This window comes from Papilio xuthus, unplaced genomic scaffold (assembly GCF_000836235.2).
Source record: "Papilio xuthus unplaced genomic scaffold, Pxut_1.1 DF825017.1, whole genome shotgun sequence".
Lineage (NCBI taxonomy): Eukaryota > Metazoa > Arthropoda > Insecta > Lepidoptera > Papilionidae > Papilio > Papilio xuthus.
Window position 1 is genome coordinate 1,912,055 of NW_013533632.1, and position 16,574 is coordinate 1,928,628.

The 16,574-nt window shown below is 31.3% G+C and overlaps 2 protein-coding genes across 4 annotated transcripts; one reads left to right on the forward strand and one right to left on the reverse strand.

The window, feature by feature from the left end:
- Window positions 1-1,050: 1,050 nt before the first annotated feature.
- Window positions 1,051-9,519, reverse strand: alpha-Man-Ib (alpha-Mannosidase class I b). 3 transcript variants are annotated; one of them, XM_013324142.1, is made up of 12 exons: window positions 9,066-9,519; window positions 7,841-8,030; window positions 6,790-6,921; window positions 5,961-6,051; window positions 5,410-5,595; window positions 5,027-5,175; window positions 4,409-4,597; window positions 3,487-3,674; window positions 2,774-2,894; window positions 2,512-2,691; window positions 1,852-1,992; window positions 1,051-1,514 (listed from the first exon to the last, which is right to left on the reverse strand). In XM_013324142.1, the coding sequence occupies exons 2-12, from the start codon at window positions 7,976-7,978 to the stop codon at window positions 1,299-1,301; spliced, it is 1,731 nt and encodes a 576-aa protein (XP_013179596.1). In that variant the 5' UTR covers window positions 7,979-8,030; window positions 9,066-9,519; the 3' UTR covers window positions 1,051-1,298. The 3 variants fall into 3 exon arrangements, with proteins under 3 accessions (XP_013179596.1, XP_013179599.1, XP_013179597.1); XM_013324143.1 differs by having other exon boundaries at window positions 1,053-1,514; window positions 2,786-2,894; window positions 9,066-9,517; XM_013324145.1 differs by lacking the exon at window positions 7,841-8,030.
- Window positions 9,520-10,583: 1,064 nt separating this feature from the next.
- Window positions 10,584-15,112, forward strand: LOC106126160 (outer dense fiber protein 2). Its single transcript, XM_013323648.1, has 10 exons — window positions 10,584-10,765; window positions 11,234-11,347; window positions 11,675-11,749; window positions 11,833-11,979; window positions 12,309-12,446; window positions 12,827-12,937; window positions 13,070-13,222; window positions 13,493-13,632; window positions 14,050-14,299; window positions 14,885-15,112. The coding sequence occupies exons 1-10, from the start codon at window positions 10,688-10,690 to the stop codon at window positions 15,050-15,052; spliced, it is 1,374 nt and encodes a 457-aa protein (XP_013179102.1). The 5' UTR covers window positions 10,584-10,687; the 3' UTR covers window positions 15,053-15,112.
- The last annotated feature ends 1,462 nt before the right edge of the window (window positions 15,113-16,574 follow it).

The following is a 16,574-nucleotide window of genomic DNA, read 5'->3' on the forward strand; positions in this document are numbered from 1 at the left end:
ATTACGAAATAATTAATTTAAATGCCACAAATCAATGTCCCACATCTTATAATTCAAACAACTTGCTTCACTATTGACTACTGAGTAATATTTCGTTCGGTTAACGCGACACACTGATATTTCAATTGATTGTTTCCAATAATTATTCATACTACATAGAATTAAAATTGTTTTCCTCTATAGACACCAAGATATTCTTAAATTCGGTATACACAACATCCAGATTTTCAAAAAAACTATTTCTTACTAAGATTAATTGATTATTTTTCTATTAATCGGCATACATTGTTCATTATTAATTTTACTAATAAACTTGTAGCCAGATTTTCTACATAGACATCGATACACGGAATTGCAAAGCTATTTCTATATTGAGACATCTTGACTGTTCAAAAACATTCTACTACACATAATTGCAATACTTCCATTTTCCATCAAGACAATTGCGTAATATCATTTTTATTCAGATATATGATTAATTAAATTGATATTAACAATTACACAGAATTGCAACATGATATGAACATTGAAATTTTGTGTAAAAGTATATTACACAGAAATGTAATATTTTACTGTCGACATCTATACATCTGTTAGGAAAGGAAGTATGCACATAAAATATAATTGAAACAGATCAATGACCTATAAAGAAAACTACACGCTAATCTGAAACTGTATTCAATAATTGCAAATCCATTAAATGTGTAATCGGAATTACACAGAATTGCCATATTTTTAATCACACAAATTGATACTTTTCAAATGTTACACTAAAATTGCAACATAATGTACTAATAAAACTATATACTAATTATATTTCACTGTCCATAGTAATATTGCATTATAACGCAAGAAAATTAATAATTATTATCAAATTATTTCAATATTTAAATCTTTACAACCAAAAACAATTTGATATGCACTTTAATATTTCTTAAAACAATCTGCTATAAAAAAAAACAATTTTTTTAATAAAAATAAATATAACAACCGATCTTGTCTTGTCAAAATATTTTACCTAAAATTGTAAAAGGTAAAAAATAAAAATATTTTTTTTTAGCTAAAATAAAAATTACTATGAGATTTTTTATCAATTTACGCCCTAAAGTCTCATCATGATTGGGCATTTTTTTTTTACAATATAAATTTAAAATAATTCGGCTTCATCTTTTAAATATGACAGAAGACGTAAAACTACAGATATTCATCGAAAAGTTCAGATACCTTTATTTCATTGGTATAATTCTCACTTTTTTTATATTTATTTTTATATAATGCGTAACTTTGGACGTCTAGAATTAACTTGTATGTATGGGCAACGGATGTGCCTCAGAATTGATGACATATTTATTTAAATCTATGAGATATCTATCCTCACTAAAGAGTAAATACAGATATTTAAGCGTTTCCGAGAGAAAGAATGACTCCATCATATCCCTGTGGGCGGGCTTGTCAGTTTTCACGCTGGCCAAAGATGAATAGCCGTAAGTAACTCGCGCATACTTCTCGAAACCCTGAAAAGTAAAGAATTTTCATTAATTAAATTAATCGTAAATAGTAATAAAAGTTAAAATTATAGTTTCATTCGTTCTATTAAAATTTTGTACAGCGCCATCTCGTAGAAACGTCAGATAAGTTTGCCAGCATCAATTTTAGATATATCCTAATAGATGGCGATTCTTCATCTAATTTTTAACAAAAATAATCTTCCAACTTGTTTTTTACACATATTTAATATAATCTCAGAATTAAATCAATAAACCACTAAACCAATCATGATGAAATTCCTAAATGCGATCTTTAGTGCACATTTAGCAACTTAGACTGAAGGATTGCTTAATTCATTATTACCTGATATATCTGCCAGCCCCAATCTTGATAAGTGGTGTTGCCAGTCAATTGATACATATACCACAGACTTTCCACAAACTCGGGACGCAGGAGACTGTGTGCATCAGCTGATTTCGTGTACATATCAGCAGATGCACTTGCCTGTGAAATATGTGAATATTTCAATCCTAACGTCAAAATGAAGTAAACGACAGAACGTCAATCCATACATATAGTGTGTATATTTAAGATAGATTAGTTTGACAACTGACGCCTATTAAATATCGAATTAATTTTGTATGACGGTTAATATTGTACTTATTAGACGGTTGTCATAGTTTCGGACTGTACACGTATTGCGAACTATAAACTATCGAGAATCGGGGTCCTAATAATATTAATTAATATAAATAAATAATATAACGTATGCATTTTATTACTTTTTGAATTTACTACAGATATTTAGCTATGTCTGGCGCAATAAACTAAAAAAGCATTAAAAACAGTTTAACTATCTTAAATAGACACACTATAGCAGCAATGATTTCTCTTCTTTTCAGTATTTCATGAAGTATTATTGTAAAATATATATAAGTGTAAATAATAAGAAATATGTTATAATAGTTGTGTATCAAACTTGACGTTTTTGTCTTTACTTAATTTAGTCATATTATTACTTACCATATTAAAATGTGTGATTTCTGGTGCTAAGAATGTAGGATGAGCAGCATATGTCAGATAGCATGTATATAGAAGATCTTCGGCCATAGACATGTGCCAATCTGGCAGACCATTAGCATGTCCTAGCGCCAATGTTCCCGGCAAGAAACACGTTAAATGATCCATCTTTGGATTGAAGGACTGAAAAAAAACATCAGGGGTAAAAATTTCTTCTATTCATTTCTCATATTTAATCAAAAAATAGATATATATATATACACACATATGTTTTTACCTCTGATCCGGCTGATAGTTCTCCGATAAACAATCGCCTATTCGGTGTTGAATGTCTCGCTAAGAATTGACGAATACCCTCTATAGCTGTCATATAGTCATCCAGTAAACTGAAAAAAATAAAAAATTAGTCAATATCTTTAAGAGGAATATAATTTTTGTTTATTTTTAAACCTAATCACGGTTTCATTTCTGTTTTTTATATCTAATATAAAACAAGGCATCGGTGGCTCAGGTGTCAAGCACTTGACTTGCAATCTGCAGGTCCTGGGTTCGAATCCCGCCATGTACTAATGTGTTTTTCGATTTCCGATTTACATATGCACATTTATCCGACGTTCTTACGGTGAAGGAAAACATCGTGATGCAACCTGCACATATCTGAGAAGTAATTCAAAGATATATGTGAAGTCAAACCGCACTTGGCCAGCATGGTTAACTATGACCTAGTCACCCTTAACTTAGGGAAGGCTCCGAACTCCTCGGTGGGGACGTATAGTGAACTGACGATGATGATGAATATAAAACAATAATTTTGTATAATAACATAACTATTTTGTATTATTTATCTGATCAGGTTGGCTTAAGTCAAACTAAATATTAAAAGCTCACTAACGCCCCCCTGTCAGTGTCAAAAATAACAAAATTCTTCTCTCTTAACACTTAACGACTCCATTAAAGTAGGTAGATAAAAATACTTACTAGTTAATAGTCTTGCCAGTCTGCAACCATTGTTTTAGTAGATATTCATAGTAACTATCGCCTCTAGCACCCAGAGTTATTGTAGCGTGAGGTAAGAAGTGGCCGGTATTCGGATTTATAAAGATCGGGACAAGACCGTGTTTCTTCGGCAATAGATGAATCTTCTCAGATACAGCCGATACAGCGTCCTGTAAGCGCTCATTTTTTAAGAAAACAACTCAATTTGTATACATCAAAACTTATAAAAAAATTGCAAGAAAAAACATTTTTTTACGCAGGGTCAAATGTTATAGACTAAATTTTCCTAACTAAATAAGCTTCAGTTATTTAATAATTAATAATTCGCGATGGCTATCGCTAGCAAAAGGTCAAAATTACAAAAAATATATTAAACATTCGTAAGGCAGCAGAGAAATCTATGCGTTATCGTGCGCCGACATTTATAAATAGAGTTACGTTATTTATAGTTTATTTGAAGTTAACGATGTTATTGAAACAATAAAATATCGCTTCCGATAAAATACTTCGCATTGTTAATGTTCGTTTCCACTAGAACACGAAAACATTTTATCATCTCTCTTATTATTTTTATACATCAGTTATATTTTTTTGTGCAGATGCGACTAGTGGAAACTCAGTTAAATTTTAATATTATAAATAAATTGCTTTGCCGTTTTATTCTAAGATCATTGTCACTAAACTCATTTTACATCGCAAATATATTTCTTATCTCATTTAAAATTTAGAGATTATTCACTTAGAAATATAGATTTCGTAATCAGCTTAGATAAATATATAACCAAATAGGTTATATATCTGTTAATTGAAAGCAATAAAATATCAAACATTTTAAAGTATGCGCGACAATATGTTTTCAATATTAACAGCTTTATTTTTACATTGTAAACTATAATATTCATACCTCGTAAGCAGGATTATTGGTGGCTCTAGAAAGTTCTCTGAACTCCAACTGCACAGTGGTTACTTCTGCGGTAGTACTATAATGAGACCATTCCGGAGCATGAGCCGTCCTTGTGCCCAGGTTCACATCGGAATAAGGTATGCCAGAGGGTGACGAGAAAGCTGACATCAGACGATCACCTAAGTCTTTCTGTAAAGGTATAAGATATTTTTGATTAATTATAAATATCAAAATAGTGTCACCCCGGAACTGCACTACAGTGACATTTTTGTGATACAATTTGTCATCCCTTTCATTTTCTCTAAAAATACAGAGACAAGAATAGATATAGAATAAGAAGTTATACTGACAATTGAAATAAACTGTTGGTATAATTATAATTAAAAAAAAAAACTATGATCTTGTCTTTTATGGCTTATTTATTATAGCGCGCAGACAAATCTTTTATCTTTTTATAGCTAAGTTATATCGCCTAATAGAATACCAAATTTAGTCCATAGCACATGACAATTTCTAGTTATAGTTTTAAAAAGTCAACTACAGAGTAAAAAGGGTTAGTCTATGATATGGTATAAATTGTTTATGGTTTTAAGAGTATAGATGTTTTAAAATACTGACCGCTTTATCAAGGAACATTTCATCTTGAGAGAAATGATAATTGGTCAGCAAAGCGCCAAGCACACGTATTGTGACTTCGAAGAAATTAACATCCTTGTTCTTTGTGAATATTAATTCAGTCTTTATCCAGTTCTTGCCTTCTTCATACTCTGAAATAATTATAAATATTAACCACTGAAACCTTATGAAAGAAAATGTAATTCAAATCCAAAGATATTCATTTAATTCAGTTATAGAACGGACATTGGAATTATTGTCAAATTAGACTTGCTACCTAGTTATAATAAGTTTAAAATTAGGTTAAAAATGTCCTGTCTAATTAATATTAAAGAAGGAACAAAAATTATTTATTTCTATAAAATTATTTGCTTTTTAAACTATACCATCAGTCAGTCCCATTATGAATGCAGTATCCAATCCATCGACAATAGTAAGGCCCAGTGAGAACCAGTCGTAAGCCATTCCAGTCACAGGTTTCAAGTTGTCATGACCCCAAGCACGCTCCTTGTATCCTTTCCAAGCATGCTTGAAGCTCTCCACCACTGCATACTGTCGGGCATTAGCTGGGCCTGGAATAATTATTATTCAAGATTAACAATTTTAAAAATGAATATAAATCAAAATAGTAAAGATTATGAAATAAATCAAAATATACTTATTAAAAAAAAACAACCAACTGACAGTACTCCAAAGAAATCATAACAAAATAGAAATTACTGTAAAAAATTACAAATACAAAATTATGGCTGCATAGATCTAGTTAAAATTTGGCACAGATGTAGAACACATAGGCTACTATTTTTTTTTCAATTTCGCGAGGACGGAGTCGCAGGCAACAGCTAGTTTATTTATAAATGATACCATCAAACTAAAGACAATTTAAAAACTTTACTTTTGTAATAAAAAATAATTATGTTGTATATGGAGTCTGTACCTGTAAAAGTGGGACGTTCCATAGTATCAATGGCAGACTTATGATGAATTTGCAATATTCCCGATGCATTGACTAGAGTCGCATTTTGATCCTAAAACAAGTAAATATAATTAATAAAAATCCAATATTAAATATAAATCCCATATTATTCATATCTCGTTATCTTCTTGTAAAGTGATAAGAAACAAATTGCTCAAGAATAAATTTTACCCGTCCAAAAACATATTGTCATCACTCTAGTTCTCTTTGAAATTAAAAGAGATAGATATTATCTAACATGTTTAAAGTAATTTGACAGAACTAATATATTTAAAGGCTCACATATCTGTCTGTTGTCACAGCAACTAGTTTCGAGCCTATTGTCGTCCCTTCATCCGGGTGACTGTCATTACTTCACTTCAATCCAGTGAGAGACGGGCCGTAAGCGCAAAATAATATCAGTCCCAATCACCCTGATCAAGGGTCCCCATTAGGTTCAAAACTAATTGGTGTCACCATCAAACAAAGTGGATGAAAGTTTAAATAATTTAATATATGTTATCTGTACAATTTTAGCAACTGTAAGAGCCATGTTTTATCATTATGAAATTTAGTATTGGATGTAAATAAAATAGGGAAATTCAATACTAATAGTGCAGATAAGGTTATCTATAATGTTCAATTCATTAACAACACGAATGGTGAATGTGATTGCTCGTTATCAGGCAAAATGCTACTGTCCCGTTACTTCTGACTACAATTAACATAATTATTTATATACCATTTCTTGTGAACTTAGATTATTGCATTTGAAATTCTAATTATAATAACTAAATAAAAATGTACTTACCAGTATTAGATTTACATTATCATTCTCCGTATTCCTCATTTTTGATGCAATGTATACAACTATTAATGTTATAAGCAACACTAGTATGACGTATACAATAGATCTTTGCAGTCGTGAGAGACGATTCCATCGCTGTAAGGAATTGTGCAAATTATTCAATGATCGTTGCATACTGGCTGTATATTGGCTTACTGTTTTATTGAGTTAATGAAAGTATAAAAGAGCAAAAAAAACTACTTAATATGTTTGATGACAGTGTTGTTCTGTTATATAAAATGATATCGCCCAGTGAAGTTGACAGTAAGCCTACAATAAGTTTGTGATGCATAATTATAAATATGTATATTATTGCTGAATCATGTATTATAGTTAAAGCTCAAAATGTACTAACAACTAGATAACCACTAAATCTTTTGCGCCTCAATCTTTTACTTACTAGGGTTGACAAAAATGCCAAGTATTTAGTTTGCAATAATATACTCAATTTATTATTGGATGAAGTAAGTTCTTATAAACAAAATGTGGACTCAGCTTGGTAGGGTGTAAAACTATGTGGCCACAATATAAAGAATCTCAAAGTAATTTAAAATATAACACACAAGATTGGGCAACAAAAGTTGCTATACCACTAACCATGGGTTTCTAAGATCAATATCCCTGTTTAAAACATATTGTCATCTCTATTTTGTCAAAGATAATGACAGGGATCACAATATGTTAGATACCGAGACTTTTATCTTAGGAGTGAAAGGTAAGTCAGTGGACAAACATATTGAGGTTATATATTTATATTTTTACTTGTTTACGGACTGGGACAAAAAGCGTAGGTCACTTCTGTTTTGTGCTTTTTGATATTATTAAACAGCATCAACAGATATATCTTGTAACCCAATTATAATATGAAAAATTGATGAAACCACAGGCCATGCAGATTACAAGTTCAACAATGGTATAATCCAAATATGAATGGATAATCAATATAATGCACACTGAAACTGATTATCGAATTTGATCTATGAAAAAGGTGAATGTAATATTGAGATAATCTTACTCTTTTAATTTTTCTATGGGATAAAGCCGGATCAATGAAGTCTAGAGTATTCCATGTATCAACAGTTGTAATGTGAGGAGCTGTGGTTAGAAGACCCTCTTCGAAATATATATGCGTGTCTACAGGTAGGCCTTTCATTGTGAATTCTTTTAATTCCCAATTTTCAAATTAAAATGCTTTCATTTTAAATCTGCAAAGGATTTATCGCTGAATTTGTAAGAAATATTTAAAAGCGAAAAAACTTAGGTTATAACTTACAGACACAGTATTATTTTGACTGGCATAAATATTGTATAGATTACACTTATACAGTTGATATAGTCGCCATGTTTTCTTAATTTATTTATTAAAAATAATAGTTTCCAAAAATGGATTGAACATAAGACAGAATGTTACCCTATTGTCTATGATAGTTCACGCCATTTATGGTACAAGAGTTCACAACAGAACGGACATACTATCATTAGTACCAACTGATAAACAAAATCATATCTCTAACAAATAGCGATAAAGTATAAAACTATTTAACAATAGATGAAAGGTTCAATCACAGCTTGCAGTGTCAAACTAGATAACTGAAACTGATTTGGTGATACATTTTGAGTATAAGGTTTTGTTCTCATGTTTCGTCTATTTGTGTAGATGTAAAATGTCTGCTCCCAACCTATTAGAAAAATACCGATATGGTAGAATCATGCTAATTTTACAACAAATTATGTTAATTACATTCTTCTTTACCATTAGATTCATGCTAAAGCTTGTGTTAGATGTCTAATGACAGTTACCATTAATAATACAACTTTTTACTCAATCCATATATCATGGGTTGCTCCCCAATAATTTGAACTTTGTATCTTATAAACGCATTTTCTTTGAAGATTCAACTCATGAATCTAATGAAAGTTGACTTCAATCTTCCATTAAATCTATTTCCTTTTTATTTCTGTTCCTCAATCTTTTATTATAGTATGCACATAACTATTGTATTTTGAACTACCCACTCTTTCCCAAAACAAAGAAATTTCTGTATGAACCTTTTTTGTTGATGTCAAGTTACAAGTATTTTTTTATCTCAATTATTTAACCTATGTATTTTCCTCACTGTAGAATATATTACCCATAAATTTTGTATATCTTTTAAAATATGGATTTTATATTGTTTCATACACATATCGGTTTAATGTAATAACTCTATAAATTAAGAATACTTTTTAAATATACTTACATTCGGTTCATCAATGTGAAGATTAGGATTGGGCATTTTATAAATGGACAACTGTTTTTCAATTTAAACGTTCAAATTAATCAAAATTTTATAATTTTATACTAAAACAGAATAAGTAATTGCACAATGTAGACTTTTAGATAAAATTAACTTATAATACACTTTGGTTCAGTGAAAAATCGTTATTTAACGAAGACGTATGAACAGTACGAAGTATTGACGTACAAATGTCATGTCACGCACCTCCGAGGATACCGGGCGGGCCGGGGCTCGGCAAAGCTCGACCTCGCCAGCTCGCCAGTATTGAACGCGATTATTATTTACACAGGTAACACACACAGATGCCAGCAACACTACAACTTTGAAAATTTAGGTCAACTAGGAGCCCGGCCAGACCTGGAATATTCTACCTGTAAGAACATCCTTATTGCACTCAACATAAAGGTGAGAAGGATTAATCGTTAAAACTATGACGCACTACCCTGTATAGCTCAAAGTGTAAAAATAAAAAGGAATTAGATGTTACTAGCATAAAAAAAGAGTATAAGAAATTAAATTGGAACAAGTAAAATTATAAATATCAATCTCTCCTTATGGATCTACAAATTTACCTGTACCTATGGGCATAAATCAAACTATCGTGCAACAAGCTTATTTTAAAAGTAAAACATACTTAATTTGACATAAGAAAAGACACGACAAATTCACCGGTACCCGAAAAGACGTGTATAATGAAACAATTATATCTGAGACGGTGAGAGAGGCGCTACAATCGCGGTTGATTCTGCCAAAATACATATAAAACCTAAATAAAGATAGAAAATGACATAAAAGAAAGACAGCTCACGTCATGACAGCTGTAAAGAAGATCTTGAGACATTTTTTTGACAGGAGGGCGCTTGTGAGCTATCTTTTAATATGACATTTGACAACTTATCCGAATTCATCAACCTTGTAACGGCGGACGTAAAAAAAAATTCTTTCTCTGAAGAACTGCTTACCTTTAATCAAATTTTCAATACATATTTATCATAATAATGTCAATCGCCTGTCGTTAAAATGTTGCTTCGGTATACTCTTTTTCTTTATCATACTTATGATTTTACAAAAAATTCGAACCAAGAACATGGTTTTTTCATAACCACCGAATTCGATTCACATATATGTAATGTCCATATCGATTCATTTACTTTAATCGATGTTTTTAAGGAACTTAGCCTAGTAAGGTTTATCTACTTAAAAGCATGCATAGTGATGGAACTAAAATTGATGGAATGTGTTTTATTAAATTGGCCTACCTATTTTAATTGCAACGGGCGCGGGCGGCTTTTGACTAGTCCATTTCTCTATAGTCAAAATACCAATTTTGTAGTTTCACTTTTTCCCACTGGGGTCAGGTGTGTTGTTGTATGTTTTGTAACAAAAAAAATTGTTGCAACTGGCCGACTTCAAAATTTATTGTTATACTGTCAACAGCTTACTATAAAATATTTTTTTGAGTAAAATATTTTCTGTCATTGCAATTTGTTACTATACTTTTTAATTTAATATTTGTATGCCTATTTCGTTTAAAATATTTAATTATTATATTTCGTGGCATTTGAATATCTTGCACCAAATTCATGCCTCAATCGGAATATTGGCCTTTGGCTAAAGTTAAACCAGAAGATGTTCAGGGCTGTGGTGAATCGTCAATATTAGTATGTGTAAATTTATTACAACAATCTTATAAAAAAACATTCATGTTAACTTCGATACGATAATAATTTCTTACGTTGTATCATAACTTTTATATTAGTTCTGTTGATTTCTATAATCCGATACCAACAATTCGTACGTCGACAAAACGTATCTATAGCACTGGCGATTTGTATTTATCGGCAACTCTGCCAATGTGTAGATGAGAAATGATATATATACCTGACAGGTCCTATACTGTAATTTGAACCATTAAATAAAATTAATCGTCATATTAAAGCTTTGAATTTTTTTAAACATCTTACCGAATTTTCCCGCAGACCTAGAGTAACCAATTCATCATAAGTAATTTAGATTACTAGAATTAAAAGTTAGCCTACTTTCATTTGTTAGCCACGTGCAATCATTTATTGAAAAAAGCAATAATGTTTCTCGCATATCTTTATTCAACTTTCCCTCTGGATTTTCAGCAAAAGCAGCTTGGGGCGATGGAGGGGGAGGTCAAAGAAATACAAATGGAATTGGCGGCCATCAAACGAGACAGATTAGATCTGCATAATACGAAGCGTCAGCCTATCTATGAAGTAAACATCTACGTGTACATTAAATACACTTTTTAAGCATACTTAGATAGTTAATTCGTAGCGTTAATCTGTCTTACATCGTCGTATTAGTGGAAACGTGGTCTAAAAGCTTGCAACGGAATGCCTTCAATGTGTGTCATTATATGGATATCGTTGCATTAGAAATTTTGCCAATAGACTTTTAAATCCCTTTTCCACTTGGGCGACTAGTTTAGAGACAACGTTCCTGAGTTCTACTGGGGGAAGTCTTTGTCCAGCGGTGAATTGGTACAGCAATATTGTGGTAAAATATTTATGAAATCTGATATGAATTTTATTACTTTCAAGGGATCTGAACACGTTATTGAAGATACTCTTTACATGAACAAAGTTCAAGACAATGATTTTATGAAGTACACGGAGGTACATAACGATTATCTTGTATTTTACATTAAAAGTTACAATTTTTTTTGATTTTTATAAAAAAAAAACTATACATTTTATAGATGTCTAAATTACGTGAAGACCTCATTAGAGCGAAGAATGCTGCTGATGAAGAAAGATTCAAACGACAAAAATATGAGTCGAAACTAAAAGATTTAGAATTGAAACTTAATAATATTTGTACGACCGCTTTAGTTACTACTAAAAAGGTATACATCATATCTAAATAAGTAATAAAAGTATGTCGCTTATTCATCATCAGCTCACTATACGTCCCCACTGAGGGGCTCGGAGCCTACCCTAAGTTAGCATTGACACTGGCTAAGTGCGGGTTGACTTCACACATCTTTGAATTTCTTCGCCCATAAGTGCAGGTTGCATCACGATGTTTTTCTTCACCGTAAGAATTCTCATAGGAATTTAACTTAAATTGTCGCTTACTACGGATTCTTCGTTGAAAATATTTCCAGTGTTCCTTGCCAAATACGTATTATATTACCACTTATTCACTATCCTTCTACGTTTCCTTTATATTCAGGAAAGGGAACCTCGGAAAGTTACCGATGAAGAAATATCATGTCTTAAGACGCAGATAAGAGACGCTAAAGACGAGATTGAAGAGATGAGGATAACACTCTCCGAAAAGACTGAACAATTACAAGATTATAGGTTAAAGGTACGAACTAAAATGAATAGAACTGCAAAAAATATCGCAAAACTTAAATTATACCTTCACACTTAATCAATATTTCATTCCAAAATATATATTTTGTTAACATATACGAGCAAGTTCACTGTCCAATCCCCTAAAAGTTACGGACATGTTGTGTAATTCTTTTACAAAGAAAAAAGATAGAAAATAGAGGCTATAAAATCAATTAAATTCCTTGGAGAGCTCATAGTTATAAAGGAGCATTAAATGCTTTTGCAATATCACATTAAGCTCTAGAATCTCCTTATCAAAAGAGACGAGGCATGGATCGTAATAATGCCCGTACACCCCTTGAAAACGTAGTCATCTAGTTTTTGATACATTACATAAACAATGTATTTCAGTATCTCCAAGCACAACAACAAGTTGAAGAACTAAAGAGACAATTAGATTTATACGAATTTGACAATAAACAAGTTTCTGATCAAATTCAAATTGAAATACAAAAAATGAAGGTAATTTTCTTCGTTAAAATAATGATAGATTGTCTAACAGCTTCATGCTTTTACTTTCCAAAGAATCTTATTTAAATAGTTAAATAATATTGATAATTGACTGATAGGAAATGATTTTAAAATTTATTACAGATGCAGTTTCAGGAAAAATTACAAGAACTTGCGCCTTTGCCTGATCTGCTGAAAGGTTCACAAATGCAATTGCAAGAGGCAAAGCAGATGCAGAGATTGGCTGAGGACAGTACACAACAATTATCTAGCGAACTAAACAGAGTGAAAGAAAAGGTACGTCATAAACTCTAAAACTTTTAAAGCAGTTGAAAAACGAATGAATGAAGTACCATTGACTTTAACCTTAAAGGTTAACACGCATTTGAAAAAGTGTGTGTTAACCTCAAATATAGAAAAGAGAAGAAATGGAAAGAATTGTATTTAAATTAGAACTTTATAGCAAAGATGGTAAATTAAACTACACTTAGGGACAAAAATTGGATTTTTAGAATTTAAAATTTTCAACGTATGTACATATATATGTGAATTTTAAATGTGTTTCAGTTGGTTATAGCTGTCAATAATTTTAATCAAGAAAAAGCTGAAAAATATAAAATATTAGAAGAAAATACGGCAATGAGATTATCAATTGAGGAGAAACAAAAGGAAATTTGTGATTTGACGCGACAAGTTGATGAATTAAAGTAAATGCTATAAGATAACAAAGTCGTTTTAAACATATTGGGCGCTCTGGTGATTGTACCAGTGTGGTGCCTGAAAAAGTCTTTCTAATGGTGCCCAGGTGCTCCAACACCTGATGCCCTGCTTCCCTGATGCCCTGCTTCCCTGATGAATTGCCTCTGCATAAGAATATACTTTTAGATATTATTAGTTAGAGTTCTTTGTCGTGAATGGCGCGCTTTCATTTCAAAGGGAAACGTCAGAATGATTAGTGAGGGGACATAATTGACATTTTAGTAAGGCTGGTGTTGTGCCAGTACACCGGCACTCTGTCGGATTTTCTTTCTAACAATATTGTCAGAGTAAGATAAATTAAAGTAAAAACAGTATACTTTCCAAATAGAAAAAATGTTGTTTGTTATTTTAATGTTTTTTTCTAGATGCAATGTACTAAGACTTGAGGAGAAATTACTTCAAGAAGAAAGTATGTATGATGAGAAATTAACGGAATGTGCAAAGTTACAAAAGGAGATTGAAGAAATGAAGGAAGAAAATAATAGATCCTTAACACGCAGTAAAGAACGTTCTGAATCTATGAGGCGATATATGCAGACACAGATATCTGAATTAGAACGTCAATTGGTGCAGAGTAGGGCACAAACTAGAGCCAGTCAGAAGGAACGTGACGAGGTAAAGTATTTCTGTTTAATTTTGTTTATTTTTTGGTTCCAACTGAACGCTAATCGCAGTTAAGACAATATCATAGCGGGGTTATATGTTTGTGGTGTTTATTTATTTTATATACTTAAGTTATTAAATACAGCAAGCCACAGGCCAAGGATGGCAATCCTTAACCTATCAAAGTGCCATTTTTTAAAAGTTTTATAAGATGCTATCAAATGATTTTGCCTTTGTGATTATTAAACATTATGTTATTATACATTATGTTATTTACTCAATGGGTTTGGAATCATTTGCGTATGCCCGTCCTATTATACCTACTTTATACGTATTCTTATAACAATGTTTCTTTTGGTGACGTATCCAAAAAACGTGTAAATGGCACTTGTACCATTAGTTCGCCATCTTTGCCGTAAGTTGTATAACGCGCCTGATTTTTTATAATAGCAATAGTGTATTTCATTATATTTGCAGTTTTCTTCATAAAAAATATATTATCAATTCGCTTCTCTTTCTATAGTTCCATAGAAATAACGTCCCTGCTAGTGATGGATATAACAAAAATATTTATTTTTCACCCTGTATGTTATTTAGATTCGCCAGCGTATGCAGGTGCAAATAAACAATCTTCACGAGAGTTTTGAACTGGTTGAGATTCGACTTCGAGCCCTGCAGTCACAAGTGACGTCACTGAAGAATAGTTACACCGTTATACTTTCCGAGGAGGACGATGTTTCCGAACTCAACAGGATTACCACTTGATTTTATTGATACCATAACAAGCGTTGCAATTTTTCTTTTAAAAATAAATTTTAAGGTATATTTTTTATTTTTTTTCTAAGAAAGTTATAGTTTAAAGAAAGAAATTATAAAGCAAATTTCCATATTTTTAATTTTAATTTACACAATTTAAATCGAAGAGCTATTTTCGATACTGATAATTTGCTATTTTTATTCCAAAGGGGGGTTATAAATAAGGTTTTTCGTATGCATGTTTATTTTTAAAACATGGTAATTGCAATGCAGATATTATTTCCTATTTTATATAACCTTATATTTCAACATGCATTACAAGCTAATAATAATTAAACAATTTTAAATATACTTCGCGAATAGTATCGTAGCGTTTGTTCATTTTTTGTGAATATAATTAAAGATGTTATAAAGAAACTACGTAGATACATTTTTAACCACAAAATTACAACTATAGTACGTAGTAAGTGGGAATGGGTAACTCTAAATCTCTCGAAATACCAAAGACAAGGGAAAAAGACTAGAAATGGTGGTCCAATGGTCTTGTAAAGACAGCAATTAAGTTAAGATTGTGAAAGTACTACAAAATACATTTTATTATATTGGAGGAAGGTTAAGAACGTTAATTATATTTGTAATAACTAAATTAACTAAATATTTGGTAAATTTTATATTACATAATAAATTCATCATATAAAGATTGACTTTTTCAAAGTTTACTTGGTCGTAACATTCTTTCATCATCAGCTTACTATACGTCTCCATTGAGGAACTCGGAGCCTATCCTAGGGGTGACTAGGCAGTAGTCAAACTTGCTGACAAAGTGCGAGTTGGTTGACTTCACACATTCTTGTTAGTCGTATTATAAATAAATATGACATTATATTAGCCAGCTAAATTTATGTCAAATAAAACGTATTTCTCGTGAAATATACATCAATAATTGTCAGTGGTATGCCCTTCTATTTAAATGACTCAACATAAAATACACAACTTTGGATTACTTTACGTTAAATGGTTAAGATTTAAAGATAAAGTCCAAGGTCGGGTTATGCACAAAGCAGTGTTAATCTTTGTTTAATATTAGTAAAGACGAATTCGCAAATTAAATAATCGTTATTAATTATTTTGTAATTGTTATCATTTTATCGGGGTTATTTCGTAAATAACAAGGTCCCGGGTATTTCCTCGCTCGCACTTTTCGAACTATCTACAGATTGATAAATATTTTTTAATATGATTTAAAATACATCTTTTATCATATAACTTTGTTTATAGAAATAATAATTTGCCGTATCTGAATTTAAGTTAAATTAATCTCTATTTATAGTTTCATAGAGATAAATTTGCATTGTTGTAATGTTATGTAGTAAGTTGCGTGTTACATTCAGATATTACGTGTAGGTGCGTACGTAATGAGAGGTTGGCGGTTGCTGCGACCCGTCTTTGTCTGCAACTCATTTGCCCTTGCTCATGTTGAGGCCATACCTCTCTCGCCTCCTTTAATGTCAACGCATAAGCGTGACCTTTT

What these genes read in the sequence shown, in the direction of transcription:
- alpha-Man-Ib (XM_013324142.1), bottom strand. Translation starts at nt 7,978, where the DNA reads ATGAAAGGCCTACCTGTAGACACGCATATATATTTCGAAGAGGGTCTT. An exon ending in ATAATGTAAATCTAATACTG is followed by an intron (nt 6,052 to 6,789) that starts GTAAGTACATTT and finishes TACTTGTTTTAG; the next exon opens with GATCAAAATGCGACTCTAGT. An exon ending in GGGGCTGGCAGATATATCAG is followed by an intron (nt 1,515 to 1,851) that starts GTAATAATGAAT and finishes TTTACTTTTCAG; the next exon opens with GGTTTCGAGAAGTATGCGCG.
- LOC106126160 (XM_013323648.1), top strand. Translation starts at nt 10,688, where the DNA reads ATGCCTCAATCGGAATATTGGCCTTTGGCTAAAGTTAAACCAGAAGAT. An exon ending in TTGAAATACAAAAAATGAAG is followed by an intron (nt 12,938 to 13,069) that starts GTAATTTTCTTC and finishes AATTTATTACAG; the next exon opens with ATGCAGTTTCAGGAAAAATT. An exon ending in CGACAAGTTGATGAATTAAA is followed by an intron (nt 13,633 to 14,049) that starts GTAAATGCTATA and finishes GTTTTTTTCTAG; the next exon opens with ATGCAATGTACTAAGACTTG.